At 41.5% G+C, this 22006-nt stretch overlaps 2 protein-coding genes across 4 annotated transcripts in view; one reads left to right on the top strand and one right to left on the bottom strand.

Annotated features, from left to right (window-relative positions):
- Positions 1–3525: 3525 nt before the first annotated feature.
- On the bottom strand, positions 3526–8423 carry cbwd (COBW domain containing). Its single transcript, XM_042321278.1, is given in 6 exon segments — positions 3526–3690; positions 6657–6753; positions 7564–7591; positions 7593–7651; positions 8326–8372; positions 8374–8423. Coding segments are annotated over 6 exon segments (366 nt in total). The 3' UTR covers positions 3526–3605.
- Positions 8424–12818: 4395 nt separating this feature from the next.
- dock8 (dedicator of cytokinesis 8) overlaps positions 12819–22006 on the top strand; it is an 80003-nt gene continuing 70815 nt past the window's right edge. For 2 of the 3 annotated variants that reach the window (XM_024418079.2, XM_024418077.2), the window contains exon 1: positions 12822–13006. In XM_024418079.2, coding sequence (XP_024273847.1) covers positions 12954–13006 — 53 coding nt within the window. In that variant the 5' untranslated portion in view covers positions 12822–12953. Of the gene's footprint in view, positions 13007–22006 lie in introns of all 3 variants that reach the window. The other variant, XM_024418080.2, reaches the window with a different exon arrangement.

Raw genomic sequence — 22006 nt, 5'->3', positions numbered from 1 at the left:
TAATATTGTTGCATTTTATAAGCGTAAAAGCAACTCAACATAAACTAGTTTTTGTCCTTGAAATTACTACTCTAAAAAGGACTACTGTTGCTTAATGGTTGTAATTAAAACTTTGATTGCAAGAAGTTCTTGGGAAACAAAACCGTTGCATGCTTTATATTGCTGAATAAAACAATCCTTTAATTAATGTCAACATAACCTGCTTGAGTAAAGTAAATTAGAGTTAAATCGAACCAGCACATTCTTAACATTTAACAATAGTCTCGTCACACCACATTTTAAGTGCTGCTGATGGGTTTGTCCACGAATTCGTCAAAAAGCTCAACTCTATCAAGCACCATAAAACCAGCTGTGACGCCCTTATTTAACCCCCCCATCCTTTCTTTACCCTCCCACTCCCCCCGCTCTCCCTCCCTCCGCTTTATACTTCCTTACAGCATTTCAAGGGCACTTCGCATATATTTTGGGCATTGTGAGGAAGTGTTAAGGTTACACACTTCCTTTTTCATTTGGTATAACACTCTCATTAGCATGAAAAGAGAAACTTGGAGGGAGGGAGGGGAGTTTGGCCCTAGGGGGGTGGGGGGTTTAGCTAATTTGTGGGAAAGGGGACCTGGCAAAAACTGATGACAATGCAGACATTAACCCCCCCCCCTTAACAAGCCCACGCCCTGTGGTAGCTGTTGTGAGGAGCAAACAACATGACTGAAGACCAATGCCAAGCCAAGCCAGTCTCGTTCAACTAACCAATGAGCACACTACCCCAGCATTTCCCCATATGATGGCATTTGAGGCAGGATAATCAGGACAGATGTCTTTGGGTCGCAGACTAAAAATTTATCCTGGTTTACTTGGTTTACTGTCACTAGCACAAAAACAGAAAAGCAGAGTGTGGACTTTTCACTAGTGTGTCAGCCCCTGAAGGCATTAGGGGCCAAACTCTGCCCCAGGACTGTGTCTCCCTGGCCCACTGCATACAGAGCAGGGCTGGGGCCAATTCCACTTCAATACAGGGGGTGAACTGAAATTCAATAAATTAATAAAAAATGTCCCATTATTTTCACCTCCTCAAAGGTGAAATATAATTGACCCCAGACCTGTGGTTGTTGATTAGACGACTGCTAAGCTATTCTTTATAAATGCCAGATTGTGGGCCGTCTGTGGGAGGAAAAAAAACTAGACCAAAACGATGTTGTTTAAGACATGGATAGAGTAGGCCTAGTCAAAGTAATTTCCCTTTCATGGATCACCTTTGGCACTCATTACATTGTCTAGATGTGGTCTTGTTGCTTCCACAAGCTGTAGCTTTTCTGCCAAACTGTAAGATAAAGAAGCAACAGTGAGGTGTGCAGTGTTTCTGTAGTATCTTTGTTTACATGACAACGGACCATGCAAACACATGGCTTGTTCTTCAATCGGGAAGCATCTAACTGTGAGATTAATATGGTATTCTTTTTTGGAGCCTGTTAAGCATTCTGTGATGTTATATGGCTGCAAGAAGAAAGGTATTTTCATATGTCACTGCAAACAGCAATGCAGGTCTAGGGAAGATATGATTTTGAATGAGAATCAAGTTTGTGTCCCCACAAGGTTAAACAAGACTGTGTGTGGCTGTGTGTGTGTGTCTGTTGGGGCATATTAAGAGAGAGATCAGCTGTGGACCGCAACCCCCCTCCAGATCCTGTCCTGTTGTCCCTCAACCTCCCCCATTGACCCCACAAGGAGAACAAACATTGTACAGCAGCTTTAGCCCTCTCTGCTGCTAGTGCCACACAAGTGGACCGGTGGGGGGTTTCTTCAAACAAACAGCGTGGGCTCTGGGAGGCCAGAGGGGGGTGGAAAGCCAGGGAAAGGGCCTATCTGTGTGGACAAGTGTGTTTAGATGACTCTCCTCAGGGATCATCACACACACACACTAATCCACTGCAGCTGGCTGGGAGAAGAGAAAACACCACTGACTGCATTCATGTGAAGAGTGTGAAGAGAGGTTTACCACTACTGAGTCTATTCATGTGGAGAGGTTTACCAGCACTGAGTCTATTCATGTGGAGAGGTTTACCAGCACTGAGTCTATTCATGTGGAGAGGTTTACCACTACTGAGTCTATTCATGTGGAGAGGTTTACCACTACTGAGTCTATTCATGTGGAGAGGTTTACCACTACTGAGTCTATTCATGTGGAGAGGTTTACCACTACTGAGTCTATTCATGTGGAGAGGTTTACCACTACTGAGTCTATTCATGTGGAGAGGTTTACCAGCACTGAGTCTATTCATGTGGAGAGGTTTACCACTACTGAGTCTATTCATGTGGAGAGGTTTACCAGCACTGAGTCCATTCATGTGGAGAGGTTTACCAGCACTGAGTCCATTCATGTGGAGAGGTTTACCAGCACTGAGTCTATTCATGTGGAGAGGTTTACCACTACTGAGTCTATTCATGTGGAGAGGTTTACCAGCACTGAGTCTATTCATGTGGAGAGGTTTACCACTACTGAGTCTATTCATGTGGAGAGGTTTACCAGCACTGAGTCCATTCATGTGGAGAGGTTTACCAGCACTGAGTCCATTCATGTAATTTAAGTTTTACTGTGGTAAACCCCCCCCAGCTAGTGACCACTCGGAACAAGATTCATGACAAAAACGCTAACCTGCTAAGTAAAACACGGCTGATCTTTGGTTTCATTATAACGGGAGGGGAGTAGACGGTGGGTCAATGTAGAGGTGCACAAAATGCTTTGATATTTGCTTTACAACATGCATATGCAATGAAAGCAACAATGTTGATGATACAATACCACTGCAATGAATAGGACTCATCTGGACTGTTATTAAACCCTTTATAAGATCCAGTCCACAGAGAACCATTGACACATGACAAGAGTTGTAGGAATGCTGTTCAGGTTAGCCCTCTATCTGTGCTCTGTTGCCTCTGAGTGCAGAGTGGATCCGAGACACACCCTGCCTTTGATACATGCAGAGCGTCCGCACGCACGCACACACACACGCGCACACACACACACGCGGTGGTGCCTGGTGGGGTGTCAGAGAGCAAGGGTTTGTGGGAAACTGAACACTGTAGGGTTGGGGGTCGTGTTTGTGTAGGCGGGGGTGCAGCCCTGTGGAGGTGGGGGGCTAAAATACAATGTCATGCCTAATATGTTTAATCTGTGATACAAGGATAAAGCTGGGAAAACATGCAAGGGGGATAATTGGGGGTGTGTGCTTGTGCTAGTTGTATGTGTTTGAGAATAGTCATAGTAATTGCCCTGTGATGTGAAGCATGGCGTTGTCTCCATGTCTGGTTATGTCTCCAGATGAGAGTAGTGCTACAGTAGACAATGATACACGTTCAATAACCCTCCACCGTTCATTTAGGCCAAATTAACCAACCCACCTTTCCAGAATCTTGACCAGACCATTTAGAGACATGTAGAGGAAAGGAGATATGTTTATTATTACGCAACAATACCATCTATAACATATAGTAATCACACATCTGATCTGAACAATCAAAAAGCGCTATTACAAATTGAAACAGATCATCACTTGGCTAATCTTTTAGCAGGACAGTGTATTTGTTAATAAAAGGTCTGTAAAAGGTGACTAGTTGTCTCTAAGGTGGTTGAGCTCCTCTCCAGTCACCAGGTCAGTCTTATTGATGATGGTCAAGTCTGCAAGGGCTATCTGCCTGCAAATACAACAGTAAAACTGATACAGTAACCATTACAAAGTTGTCTGGTGGTAACACTGGTGCTGGTGTTCCACTTTACTCTTCTCTGCGCTCACCCTCTCATCCCCCCCTGGGGTGGATGTGTATACTGTGTGTGGGTGGCATGGTAAAAGATGTGCTACATTCAAATGGGACCCCCATTTGGTTAGGAGAGGAAAATACAAACAGAGAGCAGAGAGTCTGAGGGTGTGTAGACATTCCTCTCTGTTGTATCAACAACATCACCAGGCAACCAACGGACTGATGGGACAGTGGGTGTCCCAAAACTAAAAGCCACAAACGGAGAACCTTTCTGGAAATACAACTGTGAAATTATGTGTTTGTATGAAATTAGGCATCGGTGGTTAGTAAGTACAACACATTGTTTCTTCTTGCGTTGACACAGAGAGATACAGAAAGGTAGAGATGGACAGACACAGAGAGATACAGAAAGGTAGAGATGGACAGACAGAGAGAGATACAGAAAGGTAGAGATGGACAGACAGAGAGAGATACAGAAAGGTAGAGATGGACAGACAGAGAGAGATACAGAAAGGTAGAGATGGACAGACACAGAGAGATACAGAAAGGTAGAGATGGACAGACAGAGAGATACAGAAAGGTAGAGATGGACAGACAGAGAGAGATACAGAAAGGTAGAGATGGACAGACAGAGAGAGATACAGAAAGGTAGAGATGGACAGACAGAGAGAGATACAGAAAGGTAGAGATGGACAGACAGAGAGAGATACAGAAAGGTAGAGATGGACAGACAGAGAGAGATACAGAAAGGTAGAGATGGACAGACAGAGAGAGATACAGAAAGGTAGAGATGGACAGACAGAGAGATACAGAAAGGTAGAGATGGACAGACAGAGAGATACAGAAAGGTAGAGATGGACAGAGAGAGATACAGAAAGGTAGAGATGGACAGACAGAGAGAGATACAGAAAGGTAGAGATGAACAGACAGAGAGAGATACAGAAAGGTAGAGATGAACAGACAGAGAGAGATACAGAAAGGTAGAGATGGACAGACAGAGAGAGATACAGAAAGGTAGAGATGGACAGACAGAGAGAGATACAGAAAGGTAGAGATGGACAGACAGAGAGAGATACAGAAAGGTAGAGATGGACAGACAGAGAGAGATACAGAAAGGTAGAGATGGACAGACAGAGAGAGATACAGAAAAGTAGAGATGGACAGACAGAGAGAGATACAGAAAGGTAGAGATGGACAGACAGAGAGAGATACAGAAAGGTAGAGATGGACAGACAGAGAGAGATACAGAAAGGTAGAGATGGACAGACAGAGAGAGATACAGAAAGGTAGAGATGGACAGACAGAGAGAGATACAGAAAGGTAGAGATGGACAGACAGAGAGAGCATGCCTGGCTGCTTCATTGACCAGTCCCTCTGGTTTATCCTCTGCCGGATGCTGCAGGAAGATAATCAATTAACCAAAGGGAGTGAGTCCGACTCTCGGTTCTGACAATTCATCACCCTCCGGCCTACTCATGCAAAAGAAAGTGTAAGCTAGTTTTCACCTTTAACTTCCTTTCAAACCTGATTAAGCCCTGGGACTGGAGAGTAGATGCATGGGCCCTCTTATGTTTTCTGCAGGTTATACAATAATGATGATCTTCCAACCCCAGTCATACACTACCTAAACCTTTACACGGGTCACTCATCCTCACGTCACAGCTGACACATAACGTGACGACACAAACATGAACAGAGGAACTTGAGCAAAACTCATCTATCCAACCTGTGATAGCAGAAAGAAAATCACCTGTTGAAACACTTTGAAACCACGTGAGATAAATCAGATTGACCTTTTCTATGAGTGACTGGATGACTGTGGCTATACCTGTAAACAAACATAACCAGAAAAGGCAATGAGAGGGCTTGTACACACTCTAACAATATGAACTCTGACACTGCAGCCTTTTGGTGTTTGGTTCAGCCTGTGTGTTTCAGTCACTTTCTCTGAGGGTTTTCCAAGTATTCTGTCATAACAGAAGGAACAGCTGAGTATTCCTCCTGGGCAGTGGACATTCCAAACATTTTCTCTGTTCTACAACAAGAGAAAAAAAAACCTTAGGAGAGTAATGAAAACACTGTTTGTGAGTGGCATCCCATGCACCACCGGTCCAGCCTCTTCCTCAATGGGAGGGGCCAGCCCCCTGGGACATCTCTGATTGACAGGCCCGTCTGTGCCAATGACAGCCCTGTCTCAGTCAATAACCAGCCTATCTCAGCCAATGACACAGTGGAGGGGTGAGGCGAGTCCCGGTCTGAGCACGCTCTGTCAGGCCCGTGTGTGTGGACCAGTGGGCTGTGGCTGGCTGCATCCCTGGACCACTGACACCTGTCACTTATTGACAAACTCCAGTCGTCACAGGGCTCTCCCTGTAATGGCCTCCTATTGATTTCCTTTTCCCTCTGAATCCCTGGCTAAATGTTTACGGCCTGATGGCTTCCCTGTCCTGATGGCTTCCCTGGCTTCCCTGTTCCCTGTCCTGATTGAAATTGAAATAGGCGGTTCAGATATCACCCCCCAATCCAGAGGGTGCTGTTTTCGCTCTCCACTACTTCCCTAGCATGACTCTCCCTCCGGGCGGCCAATGCCAGGGAATAGAGGGTATGTCATGGGTAATGTAAGGAGACAAGCCTTATAACCAGGAGTGGAAATGCTAAACTAACCAAGCATATCCACTTTTAAGGTAATGCATTGTAATGTAACCCACAAACCTGTGAGGGTTTGTTTGTTATTTGTTTTGCACAATGTGTGTAATTTGCCATTGTCTCTAGAGGGACTGAACATTGAGATTAGGAATACTGAATATATCTATTAATCAATATGAAGTTCTACATGTCCATACAGATTTGAAAGCTACTGTGATGTAAAGTGGCAATATTTCTTATTGTTAGAATATACATACTTGACGGAGCAGCAGAGGCAGCCGTTCCTGAGCTCCAGCCATTCCTCATACAGCTCTCCTGCATGGCTCACAGCTAGAGACTTCTCCAGAGCGCCTCCTACAGGACAGATGAGGGACAACAATATTATCAGAGCAGTAAACATGTTCTTTTTGACATAGAACCATAGCATACAACAGAACACATCAGCTTGAGAAAAATTCATTTGGCACAGTAAAAAAATGAAATATGGTCAAAATGTAGGCAAAACATTTTTGTTTATACGCACTACTACTTGCACCTGATAAAACACGTGTATGTTCAAAGCACAAATCTGTTGTTACTCAGCTATAACCTTATAGCGTTCCATTGAACGAGTCCACACACAGATATTGTAGGCTTATTTCATGATAATTGACAGCCAGACTAAACTACATGAACATATTACCTCAATTACCTGGACTAACCAGTGCCCCCCGCACATTGACTCTGTACCGGTACGCCCTGTATAGAGCATCGCTATTGTTATTTTACTGCTGCTTTTTAATTATTTGTTACTTTTATTTCCTCCTTTTTGAGGGGGGATTTTCTTAACTGCATTGTTGGTTAAGGGCTTGTAAGTAAGCGTTTCACTGTAAGGTGTACCTACACCTGTTGTATTCGGCGAATGTGACAAATAAAATGTGAACTTTGATTTGATTCTCAAGTGAGGCTGTACATGACCTTGCAGCAGCTCAAGAGTTCCATCTATATTTGAACCAAGCTCTTTTCTGCTCCCTAGAGCACTTAACCCTGTGGTACAACCAATAAAAGACAATGCACACCCTTGAACACACTGCCTTCGGGAAAACAGCTGTAATGAAGCAACAAGTAATTGTGTACCTTCCCCCAAAAATTGATGGGACAACATTACCACAAAAGTGAACATACCTTCTCCAAATTCATTGAGTATGACAGCCGATTCTCTTATTGTGTTGCTCCGTTAAAATGTAATTCAACAGCGTTGTCTTCCCAACACCTATATGGGTTATGAATGAAATGTTATGGTCTGCAGGCGAGGTATGAACTCTATTCATAGCACACTGTAATTACTGTAGATTTCTATCCCAGTGGTAAATCACTACCCATGGACATGGGGAGCTACAGGGTGGGCAGGCTTTTTGTTCCAGCCCAGCAATAACACACATGATTCAACTAGGGCCTAATCAAATTACTTGTGAGCTAGACGGACTGGGTGTTTTAGGGGTGGTTATAATTTGTGTTACGTTCCAACAGGAATCTGTTCTAAAAACTTCGTAAAGTACAAGGATGCCAACAAACAACGCATACAACATAGCATGATCAATTCACCTAGTTAACTAGCTGTCGAATAGGCATCAACTCACCACGTAGCTTATTCTTAATGTTTGTCCATAGGCTACCAGAGTGAGACAGACCCGGTATCTTAATTTGCCGCTATACAACTTTGTCTGCGTTGTTTGTTGGCAACCGTTGTTATTTACAAAGTTTTTGGAAGAGATTCCTGTTTGAAAGTTTCACAAATTATACCCACCTGTGTTTTAGTGCTAGGCTTGAAGAAGAAAAAAATACACATCATGTATCTCTCGAGGACCAAGATTGATGGCCACTACCTTCACCCTTTTTTCTAACACAGCAGTATACATTGGGAATAGACTGACCTGGCTATCATACCGAGGTAGCCAGTGATGATGGTCACAGGTATCTGCATGCCAGGTGAGAGGCTTTCCTGATATGGGGACCAACTCTGGGCAGTCATCCTCCTCGTCCATTTAAACCTAATCCATTATTTTTGCAAACAGAACAATCTGTAAATCTGTACTGTATTAATAGCGTAAATAGCTAACATAGCTTTAACTAGGGCTGGGCGGTATACCGTATTTTATGATATACCAGTATTGATTATTGATGCAGGGACCGGTTTGAGTTTTTACTTGACCTTCTACACCGGTATTTGAATGTTTGGTTTGTTTAATGTACATTTTTATAGTTTACTTCGCTACTTGAGTCATCACTCTCCGCTCTTTCTCTCCGTGCCACCTTCCATACAGGAACGCATTTGATGGTCAACAACGAGACACTTGCGTTCAGTCTGCATGGTCAATGCAGCACATTGTTAGGGTTGCATCAATTCGAATCTGGTATCAGGATAAATATGACATTGAGTCACCGATTGTATACTATGTATTTTTTATTAGCTAAGCAATAAGTGGTAAATGCAATTTTCGTATATACGGGCTCTCTGTCCCACCTCGCAGGGCAAACAGAACTGACTTGTTCCTGACAAAGATATTATGAATATACTCTGACAGAGGTAGTTCCTGCTTCCGAGCCGGCCTGTCAGAGTAGAGACTGGGCGTGGTTTAGACTCACCCAGCCTATCGTTGATTGTTGGCGCAGAGGCTGGTCCCAGCCCCCTAAGCGCTTCAGCGGTCAGTTGTTGTAGCTGTGTAGAATATACAGTTATCAGGCACCTGGCTCCTGTTATCTAACAAAAGACTGTTTGTTCTCGCAACACTACGTTCTGAATGTGCCCCCCCCAACTCATTGCACAGTTCCTGTCTTCATGTCATTCTGTATTTTTCCATTATGAGAAAGGCCCATGGCACTGAAACTGTTAACATTGTCTCAAGTCAGCAATGTTGCATAACACATACATCCACACAAGCCAACAGCAGATAATATTCAATCACATATATGGTAACGGGCTATAGTGCATAACACAGAATCTTACAACATTCAACAATGTTGATTACAACAATGCTATTTTCACTTTGCTTATTATAAATCCACTAGCGTTCTATAATGACACTATTAGTTTGTGTTTCTTACATCAGCAAACAGCTAGTTTGTCTTTTCTTAGCAAGTTACCCTAAATCTTGTGAGACGCTAATTGTTAGCTGCTAATAGCTAGCTAACTAATAAATGTACTGAGTAAGAGACGTAGCTAGCTAATACAGCCTGATAATTCCAGTGATGGTGTAGACCGAAATCATCATCTTGTTTGTGCAACAGTATCTTCTAAATCAAAGAGGAATATGCAAAGCAAGAATATGTTAGCTACAATCAGTAGCTAAGAGAAAACACGCAACGTAGCCAAACGCTTATAGGGTCCACTAGGAAACACTTTAGTTCCTATCCTGTCACAATAACTCCTCCTTGGCATTTTAATTCGTTGTCATCTCAAACAACACTGTATTCAAATTGCCCAATATTATATTCTAACTATAGAATTAGAATGGTCATTCTATTTTCATGATTCCAAAAGGTTTGCTCTAATTGGCAAGTCAATTGCAAAGTTTGGTTAAAAATATGTCCTAGATGCTTTGTCCATATCGTGCAGCCCCATGTGGCAGTGTGAATATTCTCTCAATTGAGCAGCGGTGTAAGTACTTAAGTAAAAATACTTTCAAGTACTACTTAAGTTTTTTTTTTGTATCTGTACTTTACTTTACTATTTTTGACTACTTTTACTTTACTACATTCCGATAGAAAATATTGTACTTTTTACTCCATGCATTTTCCCTGAAAACCTAAAAGTACTCGTTACATTTGTAATGCTTAGCAGGCCAGGAAAATGGTCTAATTCACACACTTGTCAAGAGAACATCCCTGGTCATCTACTGCCTCTGATCTGGAGAACTCACTCAACATAAATGCTTTGTTTGTAAATTATGATTGAGTGTTGGAGTGTGCTCCTGGCTCTCCGTAAGTAAAAAAACAAGAAACAGGTGCCATCTGTTTTCCTTAATATAAGGAATTTGAAATGATTTATCCTTTTACTTTTGATACTTAAGTATATTTAAAACCAAATACTTTTAGACTTTTACTCAAATAGTATTTTACTGGGTGACTCACTTTTATTTGAGTCATTTTCTATTAACGTATCTTTACTTTTACTCAAGTATGACAATTGGATACTTTTTCCACCACTCAATTTAGTGCAGGAAATTGAGAAATTATAAGTGCTGAAATTTGTTTGGATTGAAGTTGAATTGAACAGTATAAAACAATCAGAATGGAGAAAGACCCATTGAAATCACTAAGAATGTATGTGTTGCCACCCTAGGATCACTCACTACTCATAAAGCAAATGTAGAACTTTTTTGTTTAGTTAACTTAAAATACTGTCAAAAACCATCATACCGTCCATATTTTAAAAAAATACTGTGATATAATATTTTGGCCATATCGCCCAGCCCTAACTATAGCCCTTGTTCATGACTCTCAGTTCCATTACATTATACATAAGAGTTATTGGACAAAAGCAGAACATTAACATGCATCCCTTGGAGTACGGTTTTGGAAGCATAAGGACCTTTTCTTTCATATCAGCGAGAAATAATAATAAAAAAAGGTTAAATTGATACACTCCTTTATAGGATTAGGGTTTCCACAAGGCCATATTTTCATGTTACAGAATTCTTTACGGAAAACAGTCTGCATTTTCACAGGCAGCCCAATTCTGATATTTTTCCCCCACTAATTTGTCTTTTGACTAATCAGATCAGCTCTGAAACAGACCTGTTGTGATTGTGCAAAAGACCAATTAGTGGGAAAAATATCAGAAATGGTCTGCCTGTGTTAAACGCAGCCACAGTGGACTGACTACCTGTTCTAATTGGCTATCTGCATATTCTAACACTTGTGTGTAAAAAGAAAACGGACGCCACAAACGTGTTGTCATTCAAAAATACTGTCAGCTGCAACTGTGCTAAAACAGGTTAAAACAGTGTACATTAAATGTGTATTTTGCTTTTGTGAAATGATTTTGAAGTGAGCTCTTACAGCCTTAGGTTGAATCTGGTATATTTGGTCAAATTGCAAGCTGTCAACGTGGGACCGTTTAAAAAAAGTCCAGCAGTGCTGTAGTATAGAGAAGTCAGCTAGCTGGCTAACTCTGCTTCTAGGCTAGCTTGCTGACGCTGCCCATTCATGCATATATGAAATGTTAGCAGAGCAGCTAGCTAGAACATCGCTGCGTTTAAAACTGTCCCATCAATATGGCAACTGTCAGTCTGAAACAATTCAAGGCAATTCATTGAATTTACTTGATTTTAGCTTTAATTAGTAGGCGATTACTATTTCCATGTTGATGCTTTTGTCATGTGTTCCTTTCAATTTTGTACAACAATATAGACAATCCGTCTGAGAAAATGATTGTTAGTTAAACAGTTCCGCAAGACCTACCGACATCTCCGAGACGTAGCTAGGTATTCGTTAAAAAATAAGTATGAAAATACACACATCTAATCAATACAACGACTTAACTATCGTGAACAACGTGCGGCTGAATATATCATGTCAACAGTATTGTCTGACAGTAGAGGGCGCACGCACCTAGCTATTCAATCACAGGCTATAGCCAAAGATTTGTATAACTAAACCAAGATAGACCACACCCCGTGGTTTCAAATAGGAACAAATGAGCCATAGTGGGCAGAACAAGCAAGGAGGTGGGCAGAGCCAAGCACGAGCTAACGAGATTCTATTGGCGCGTTCTTGCAAACATTTGCATATTTTCTTTAGGGAACGCCTGTAACGTGTGCGTGTGCACAAACTCAATTCACCTTTGCGTTCTGTCAACAAAAAATCCCCCAGAAAACTGTACTGAGATCAGATGTTTCATCGATGAGAAAATGTGCAGAATGTCGGCTAAAATACAGCTCGTTCCGTCTTCTCCCACCGCCGACCGCTGGACTTCCTCTCACTACCATATTTGAAATTGAGTGGAAATGCCAAGCGGAAGCTTCACATTTATTCATCCGGTGAAATATCTGTATAATTGTTCTATTTGTGCTATAGGCTTCCGTTTTTTTTTTACAAACATATCCCCTCTGATGTAGTTAATCCTTTATACTTTTATATGAACCCCACCTAGTGAAGATCAAACTCCCGTCCAGTCTAACCCTCGAGGTGCGGAGCACATGCCACTGTCAACAAACGGCTTTTCAACAGTTGTGCTACTACACACATTTGGGACCAGAACGTATTACAAATAAATGGGTTTATGTCAATGTGGGGAGTCCAACACTTCTCTCACCCTCACCAGACTGCTTATTACGCAAACCCAAGGGCTTATCTAGCAGCGAGAGTGTGCGTGTCTGATCCTCTCACACTCTGCAGCCGGTGTCTGGCTGTTTAGGATGGGGAAGGTTTCAAATGCGGAAGTTTCCACCCATAACGCTGCCACCCCGAAGATGAGGCTTGCAATGACATCTGCGTTAGCAGCGCGTTAGGAGAAGTTACCATTCCGCAGGGAAACTGTTGCTATACCTCCGCGGAACTGGAGTAAACTTCACATGGCGTCTCTGGCCAGCGCAGAGCGACGTGCGTTCGCTCTGAAGATCAACAGGTAATGTTCGTCTCTTTCACACACCTTTATGCCTTTTGCGTCAGGTTTGATTTGAGTGAGCTGTGTTACGCCAAAGGACGGGGAGTGGATTCCTAAACGGGCAGAGCTACATGCTGTGAATGTTTGTTAATACTGTAGGCTAGGCTACTCTATCATGGGTGGGTTGCTTTCCTTCAGTTAAACACTGAGATATTTGCTTTAATAACTATCAATAATAATTCTCTATGAATAAAGATATTAAACATAATATTAAACAGGCTTTTGAGTGTAATAAACCAATCACACATGTTATTATACCATCTTTAAAGTAGTAAACTAACAATAAAACCCTATTCTATCAACAGTAGAGCTTATATACTGTATTTCACCCCCCCCAATGAACAAGAAAACGTGCATATTTTCTGTCTACCTACAGCTCATTGAGTTGATGCAAACATATTTTTGTCTGCTTCATTTCCTCCTCATTTGGGTATGTTTCTATATCTGGTCTGTATTTGATAATTTCCCCTCTGCATGGTGTATATGAAGCCCATCTAGCAGCCCAGTCGGAGATGCTATAAATTAAGGGATGTAGTCATTGTTCCTGCTCTGACACATTGACCAGGTGCAGAGGAAGTAGTATATGTGAGACCATTGTGTGTCATGCCGTTTGGCCATTGATAAAACAAATACATATCTCCCATGGCCCTATAGACTACTATAACTTTACATTAAAAAAGGAGTAACTGTGGAGGTGTGTATTGAGTAACCCATACCGCTTGCCGTTTCTGAACATTTTGTGGCATTCTAACATGTATCCAATATCCAAATCGCCAACCTAGACTGAACTATAAGTTATATTACACATTAATCGATGTGTATCCTGTCCATTTAGCTCAGTCACTCACCCCCTGCCTTCAGTATGCTGATGAGACCTACCATTTATTGGATTGTCAGTTTGATTGAAGTGGAGAAGATGGGGCAGCATCTCTTGTGTAATAGGGCTGAGGTCAGCTGCTGAAAGGCAGAGTGTATTTTATCTTGCTCCTTGAATGAACTGCTAAGCCAGCTAATTGTCTGTCTCTACAGCCTATATTGTCCACATGGGTTTTTGTTGCTGACCATAGCTGGTCACCAACCTATGAAAGTTCAGGATTGTGTGTGTGTGTGTTAGGGGTGCATGATATGTGGGAAATAATGTAATAGCAAATTCTTTTTTTTACAAACTATTGCAATTTGATTGGCTATATAGGTTAAAAAAATAAAAATAAAAAACTTTAAAAAAAAACTTGGGTGAACTGTTGGAATCTTAGAAATATAATGAATTATATTAAGAAGAGAAGTGGAAAGCAGCATTGTTCTAGTTTGGAATAATACACATTTTACCTAACAGAACCAGCCAGGTCACCTTTGATACAAGTCCGTATTTGACGTCCATCCATTTCTGAGGATGACGGGAAAAACCGGCTGCTAGGGGCAAAAGTGAGCGCTGTTACCTTCAAGTAGGTTTCGTAAGCATCTGCCTCTGATTCCAAAGGGATGCATGTTTGAAGTCATAGAAAGTTGTTTTTGATATTTTTGCTTTAAGCCTATCCTAAACCTTAACAATTACCTTAACCATTCAGAGTCAATGGCTAACCTTAGGAATAGACTTTACCTTGAAATACTTATGTACAAGCTCTTCCCAGTGATGCAGTGTTTCAAATAAAATAGAAACACAAGGAATAAAATAAAATGCACAAGAATGGAGCTACAGTGCATTCGGAAAGTATTCAGACCCCTTGACCTTTTCCACATTTTGTTACTTAACAGCCTTATTCTGAAATGTATTAAATATTTATTTCCCCCCTCATCAATCGACACACAATACCCCATAATGACAAAACATAAAGTTTTTATACATTTTTGCACATTTATTAAAAATGAAAACATAATCACCTTCACTCCAATATAAAAAAATCACCTTTACTCAGTACTTTGGTGAAGCACCTTTGGCAGCGATTACAGCCTCGATTCTTCGTGGGTATAACACTACAAGCTTGGCACACCTGAATCTGGGGAGTTTCTCCCATTCTTCTCTGATGATCCTCTCAAGCTCTGTCAGGTTGGATGGGGAGCGTCGCTGCACAGCTATTTTCAGGTCTCTCCAGAGATGTCCGATCGGGTTCAAGTCCGGGCTCTGGCTGGGCAACTCAAGGATGTTCAGAGACTTGTCCTGAAGCCACTCCTGTGTTGTCTTGGCTGTGTGCTAAGGGTTGTTGCCCTGTTGGAAGGTAAACCTTCGCCCCAGTCTGAGCTCCTGAGCGCTCTGGAGCAGGTTTTCATCAAGGATCTCTGTACTTTGCTCTGTTCATCTTTCCCTCGATCCTGACTAGTCTCCCAATCCCTGCTGCTGAAAACATCCCCACAGCATGATGCTGCCACCACCATGCTTCACCTTAGGGATGGTGCCAGGCTTCCTCCAGACGTGAGGCTTGTCATTCAGGCCAAAGAGTTCACTCTTGGTTTCTCATGGTCTGAGTGTCCTTTAGGTGCCTTTTGGCAAACTCCAGGTGGTCTGTCATGTGCCTTTTTACTAAGGAGTGGCTTCTGTCTGGCAAATCTACCATAAAGGCCTGATTTGTTGGAGTGTTGCAGAGATGGCTGTCCTTCTGAAAGGTTCTCCCATTGCCACAGAGGAACTGTGGAGCTCTGTCACCTCCCTGACCAAGGCCCTTCTTCCCTGATTGCTCAGTTTGGCCGGGTGGCCAGCTCTAGGAAGAGTCTTGGTGGTTCTTCTTCCATTTAAGAATGATGGAGGCCACTGTGTTCTTGTGGACCTTCAATGATGCAGACATTTTTTGGTATCCTTCCCCAGATCTGTGTTTCGGAGCTGTACGGACAATTCTTTCAACCTCATGTCTTGGTTTTTGCTCTGACATGTACTGTAAACTGTGGGACCTTATATAGACAGCTCTGTGCCTTTCCAAATCCCGTCCAATCGATTGAATTGACCACAGGTGGACTCCAATCAAGTTGTAGAAACATCTCAAGGATGATCAATGGAAACAGGATGCACCTGAGCTCAATTTCAAGTCTCATAGCAAAGGGTCTGAATACTTACGTAAACAAGGTATTTCTGTTTTTATTTTTTATACATTTGCAGAAATGTCTGGAACCTGTTTTCGCTTTGTCATTATGGGGTATTGTGTGTAGATTGAGGAAGTTTAAAAAAAAATGTAATCCATTTCAGAAAAAGGCTGTAACGCAACAAAATGTGGAAAAAGTGAAGGTCTGAATACTTTCCGAATGCGCTGTATATACAGGGAGTACCAGTACCAGATCATTGTGCAGAGGTTCGAGGTAGATGTGTACATGAAGGCAGGGGAACTTAACTAGGCATCAGGATAAATAATAATAAGAGGAAAAATAAAGAACAGAGTAGCAGACGGCCTCAATTCCGCTAATACCAAAGAAAACAAAGACCCGAAGAGCCTTCTTATTATAGGCTCATTTCAATCATGTAGTTTCCAAAAAAGTGTTAAAAAAATGTATTTAATATTTGAGATTCTTCAAAGCAGATGGGTTACCTGAGGTGCATATGGTACTTTTTGTTGCTGGATCTTTGTGGAGTTTTAACACATTTTGGGTCTGCCCGGAATTGTGTGTGTGTGTGGGGGGGGCGGGGTCAATGCAGATAGTTTGGGTACCATTAACTGACTATTTAGCAGTCTTATGGCTTGGGGGTAAAGCTGTCCCGGACTCTATTGGTCCAAGAGCTGATTCTCCGGTACCAATCCGGTACCAATTTCAATATGAATTAGATTAATTATGCAGCCCTAGTGTGTGGGTGGGTGGTGGTTCACCCCTAACAACAGTAATCTGTCACTCACTGAGTTTGACACATTTCAGCAGTTGTGTGATGATGAAAAGCTATTGTTTACATTCTTGATGGACAATTTATCAGCCATTTGTATTTTTCCAAATGTGAACACGTTTCATACTCTGTAACGTTGAATGAAGTAGGCATTTTAAATCAATTAAAATGTCAATGAAATATAGACTGTGTTCTTAGGTCTACACCTGATGTTGTCAGTTAAACTCTTCGAATAAGCATACTTTGAGTATAATAGGATAGTAGACCAGGTAGGATAGCAGACCAGTGTTGATTTGAGGCCCTCCTAAATGCTGGGTCTGGACCCTCTACGCGCTCAGGGCAGATTCCATCCTCCACTCTCTCTCCTTGGGGCATCATGGGAAAACTATCTTGCCAGCTATTTGATGTGTTTGTTTCTGTCTTATCCCCCCCTCCCAACCCTCTTCTGGACAGGAAGCTGAGCTCTGATGCCACTGATAGGACTGACTGGAACCCATTTAGTTTGCAGCTGGAAGCTACAGTATGTGGGACACAAAGGGGACATCTCAATAGTCTGAAGTAGTTTCCCATCTGCTCTCTTTCACCTGAACTGACTTTTTAAGGAACTGGATGGTTGAAAGACACTTCCTGGTGGGCAATGCATCAGGTATCTATATAGTTTCCTCCATGCCCATGTTTTCAGATTAGTGCAAATGAAGTAGAGAAGTCGAGGAGAGGAAGGTACTTCAGACTATTATTGAGATGCACCCAAAGGATCACCCAGCTCCAAAATAATGACTCAATGGTAATACCAGCGTGTGGGTGGTTGTAACATTGATCATGACCGGGCCCGTTGGCTGAATTAAAGGTTTAGCTATCTGATGCCCCTGAGCCTGACAGCGTGAGCATAGCTGTGAGTGATAATAGCCCACAGTGAGGAATGCTACAGAATGATCCAGAAATGCTCAAAGGCACTACACACAAGTGCCGGCCTGCCACATAGTATGCAGCCTGGCAAAAAAGACTGAGCTTTTTCCTGTCAGCAGAACTTACCCTCAGGGCATTTCCATGTGAAAGGACTCATGAGCACCAACATCGGAAGTTCATAAGAGCATGTCAATTCTGTTGTCAAATGAAACCTAAGAGTCACATTTTTTAGTTGAAATTAAAGCACACTGTATATTTTTAATCTATCTACCAGAGAAAGTACTTTAAAAAACACAATAATGTTGACGTAAAGACTCCTGCCAACTAGTACAGTACCAACACTTATATTTAGTTTTGGAGAAATGATTTGCCTTGTGGAAGTTTAAGAAACATTGCCCTGTGCCTTGAAAATCCGAAACCAAAAACCCCCCACATCTTTAACATTTACTGACTCCCCAAAGAAAAAGTAAATGTAACTCGGTACAATAGTTTGTCTGAGAAAATCTGTTATTCTCTGCCACACTTAGTTGAAATCACAACAGCATGATATCAGTCCTGTCCACTGGGGAGCTATGGAGTTAACAGGGTAAATACACTTGCACTGTAAATTGTTATTTGGGTTCTGTGAAGCAAGACATACGCTATATTTGACTGTTGCTGAGTTGACTATTGTGGAATGGACATCATAGGTGGTTCAGTCCATTGCGTGTTTACAAAGATGTTGCCAACATTGACTCACTTTCTGGGTGTCTGATCTTCACTTTTAATAATATGTTATGGTGTAATAAGGTGTTAGGCTAGCTGTTTCAACACCTTTAAATACTGACTTGGTTACAATTCCTCCTGTCAGCAAATAGAAAGGGAAGTCCTACCATTTTGGGAGAACATCAACAGCCTACCACACAGTGCCTTAAAGGGGCAATCTGCAGTTGTTACATCCATTTTTTTTTACTAATAAATGAATGATATGTAACTCATTGATTCTTGAAGAATATAACTTATGTCTCATGAGCTTAGTTCGACTATCGTACCCCAACAAAGTATATGTAAACAAACACTATAGCCTCAGTCTAAACATGCTTAGAACTATAATTTTGATATCATGGATGGTCAGTCCTTGGATCCATAGCTCCAGCCCCTTCCTTCAGTTTTTTTTACTGAAACAGCCAGTGAGTATGCTATGTTATTGTTACAACTGCAGATTTCACTTTTAATGAGATGGAATTGAACCATGCTATGCTGACTGTTGTGGCCTGCCTGGCTTTTGCCTTTCACTAAATCTGTTACTTCGGGAAGTTTTGGGCCCTTGGGTTTCTCAATAGAGTTATGCTGTATGTTGGCTTGTATCACTTTATCATGCCTTATTGTGTGTGTGTGTGTGTGTGTGTGTGTGTGTGCACATGGTTGTGTGTGTGAAAGGTGGAGTAGTCTGCTTGTGTTTTAAGGTGTTCTCTATAACTCTTGACTTTGGATAACCACTTTTGCTGACCCTTGTGTATAGAGTTTATAGTTAATGTGCCTGTCTGTATATGCCTTGTGTTAGTTAGTGAGTGGGTGGGTGTGTGTCTGGTAGGAGTTTATGGAGTTAGTGAGTTGGCTGTGTGCCTAGCTCTAATTTGTGACCAACGCTAGTCGCATATGCCCCTAAATGTTTTGCTGACATTTTTTAATATTCACCCAGATAATTCATTGAATGACAATTCTATTTTTGCCATTGGGAACAAGCACTCTGGCTGGTACATCTGCGTTATATTTGACCTGCAGGGAAAGTCACTACATTGTTTCATTTCACATCACATGTGAGAGAAGAGAGAATTCAGGAACTCTTGTTGGAGGACAATGGATAATATGTGTGAAATGTATTGATCACATTTTTACTAACGCTGCAGATGTTTGCTTTAAAGCAGTATCCAAATCCATAGGATGTAGTGATCACAATATAATAGCCATATCTAGGAAAACCAAAGTTCCAAAGGCTGAGCCTAATATAGTGTATAAGAGGTCATACAATAAGTTTTATAGTGATGATGTAAAGAATATTTGCTGGTCTGTTGTGTGTAATGAGGAGCAACCAGACGCTGCCCTTGACACATTTATGAAACTACTTATTCCAGTTACCAATAAGCACGCACCAATTAAGAAAATGACTGTAAAAACTGTTAAATCCCCTTGGATTGATGAGGAATTGAACAATTGTACAGTTGAGAGGGATGAGGCAAAGATATGGCAAATAAGTCTGGCAGCCCAACTGATTGGCAAACGTACTGCAAATTAAGAAATAATGTGACTAAACTAAATACAAATAAACTACACTATGAAACAAAGATGATAAATTATATAAAGAGTGATGGTAAAAAGCTTTGGGGCACCTTAAATTAAATTTTGGCAAAAAAAGCCAACTTGACTCCTTCATTTATTGAATCAGATGGCTCTTTCATTTATTGAATCAGATGGCTCCTTCATTTATTGAATCAGATGGCTCCTTCATTTATTGAATCAGATGGCTCTTTCATTTATTGAATCAGATGGCTCCTTCATTTATTGAATCAGATGGCTCCTTCATTTATTGAATCAGATGGCTCATTCCTCACAAAGCCCACTGATATTGCAAACTACTTTAATTACTTTTTAATTGGCAAGATAAGCAAACTTAGGGATGACATGCCAGCAACAAACGCTGACACTAAATATCCAAGTATATCGAACCAATTAATGAAAGACAAGTATTGTACTTTTGAATTCCGTAAAGTCACTGTGGAAGAGGAGAAAAAATTATTGTTGTTTATCAACAATGACAAGCCACCAGGGTCTGACAATCTAGATGGAAAATTACTGAGGATAATAGAAGATGATATTGACACTCCTATTTGCCACATTCAATTTAAGCCTACTAGAGAGCCTGTGCCCTCAGGCCTGGAGGGAAGCTAAAGTCATTCCGCTACCCAAGAATAGTAAAGCCCCCTTTACTGGCTCAAATAGCCAACCAGTCAGCCTGTTACAAACCCTTAGTAAACTTCTGGAAAAGATGGTGTTTGATCAGATACAATGCTATTTAACAGTAAACATATTGACAATAGAATTTCAGCATTATGAGAAATTGATGATAAAATGATTGTGGTGGATGTCTTGTTAGACTTCAGTGCAGATTTTGACATGATTGATCATAGTCTGCTGCTGGAAAAACGTATGTGTTATGGCTTTACACCACCTGCTATAATGTGGATAATGAGTTACTTGTCTAACAGAACACAGAGGATGTTCTTTAATGGAAGCCTATCAAATATAATCCAGTTAGAATCTGGAATTCCCCAGGGTAGCTGTTTAGACCCCATGCTTTTTTCCATTTTTACTAACGGCATGCCACTGACTTTGAGTAAAGCCAGAGTTTCTATGTATGTGGAATACTCAACGCTATACACGTCAGCTACTACAGTGACTGAAATGACTGCAAAACTCAACAAAGAGCTGCACTTAGTTTCAGAGTGGGTGGCAGGGAATAAGTTAGCCCTAAATATTTCTAAATCTAAAAGCATTGTATTTGGAACAAAACACTCACTAAACGCTCAACCTCAACTAAATCTTGTAATAAATCATGTGGAAATTGAGCAAGTTGAGATGACTAAACTGCTTGGAGTAACACTAGATTGTAAACTGTCATGGTCAAAACATATTGATGCAGTAGTAGCTAAGATGGGGAGAAGTCTGTCTATAATAAATGATGCTCTGCCTTCTTAACAACACTACCAACAAGTCAGGTCCTACAGGCCCTAGATTTGTCGCACCTGGACTACTGTTCAGTCGTGTGGTCAGGTGCCACAAAAAAGGACTTAAGACAACTGCAATTAGCTCAGAACAGGGCAGCACGGCTGGTCCTTGGATGTACATAGAGAGCTAATATTAATAATATGCATGTCAATCTCACCTGGCTGAAAATGGAGGAGAGATTGACTTGTTCGTTATTGACATGTTGAATGCACATGGATTTAGTACTGTTTATGTGTTAGTGGTGGAGTAGGGGCCTGAGGGCACACAGTGTGTTGTGAAATCTGTGAATGTATTGTAATGTTTTAAAATTGTATAAATTGCCTTAATTTTGCTGGACCCCAGGAAGAGTAGCTGCTGCTTTGGCAGCAGTCATTCATTTCAATGGGGATGTCCACAACGGAGTGGCATCGCAACGCCCCCTTGCGTTCATGGCTCCGTTGCGAAACACATGCCGCCTACTTGCGTGTAGGCAGTCATTGTAAGTAAGAATTTGT

Source organism: Oncorhynchus tshawytscha, linkage group LG04 (genome assembly GCF_018296145.1).
Source record: "Oncorhynchus tshawytscha isolate Ot180627B linkage group LG04, Otsh_v2.0, whole genome shotgun sequence".
NCBI lineage: Eukaryota > Metazoa > Chordata > Actinopteri > Salmoniformes > Salmonidae > Oncorhynchus > Oncorhynchus tshawytscha.
This window is presented reverse-complemented; position numbering and strand designations above follow the sequence as displayed.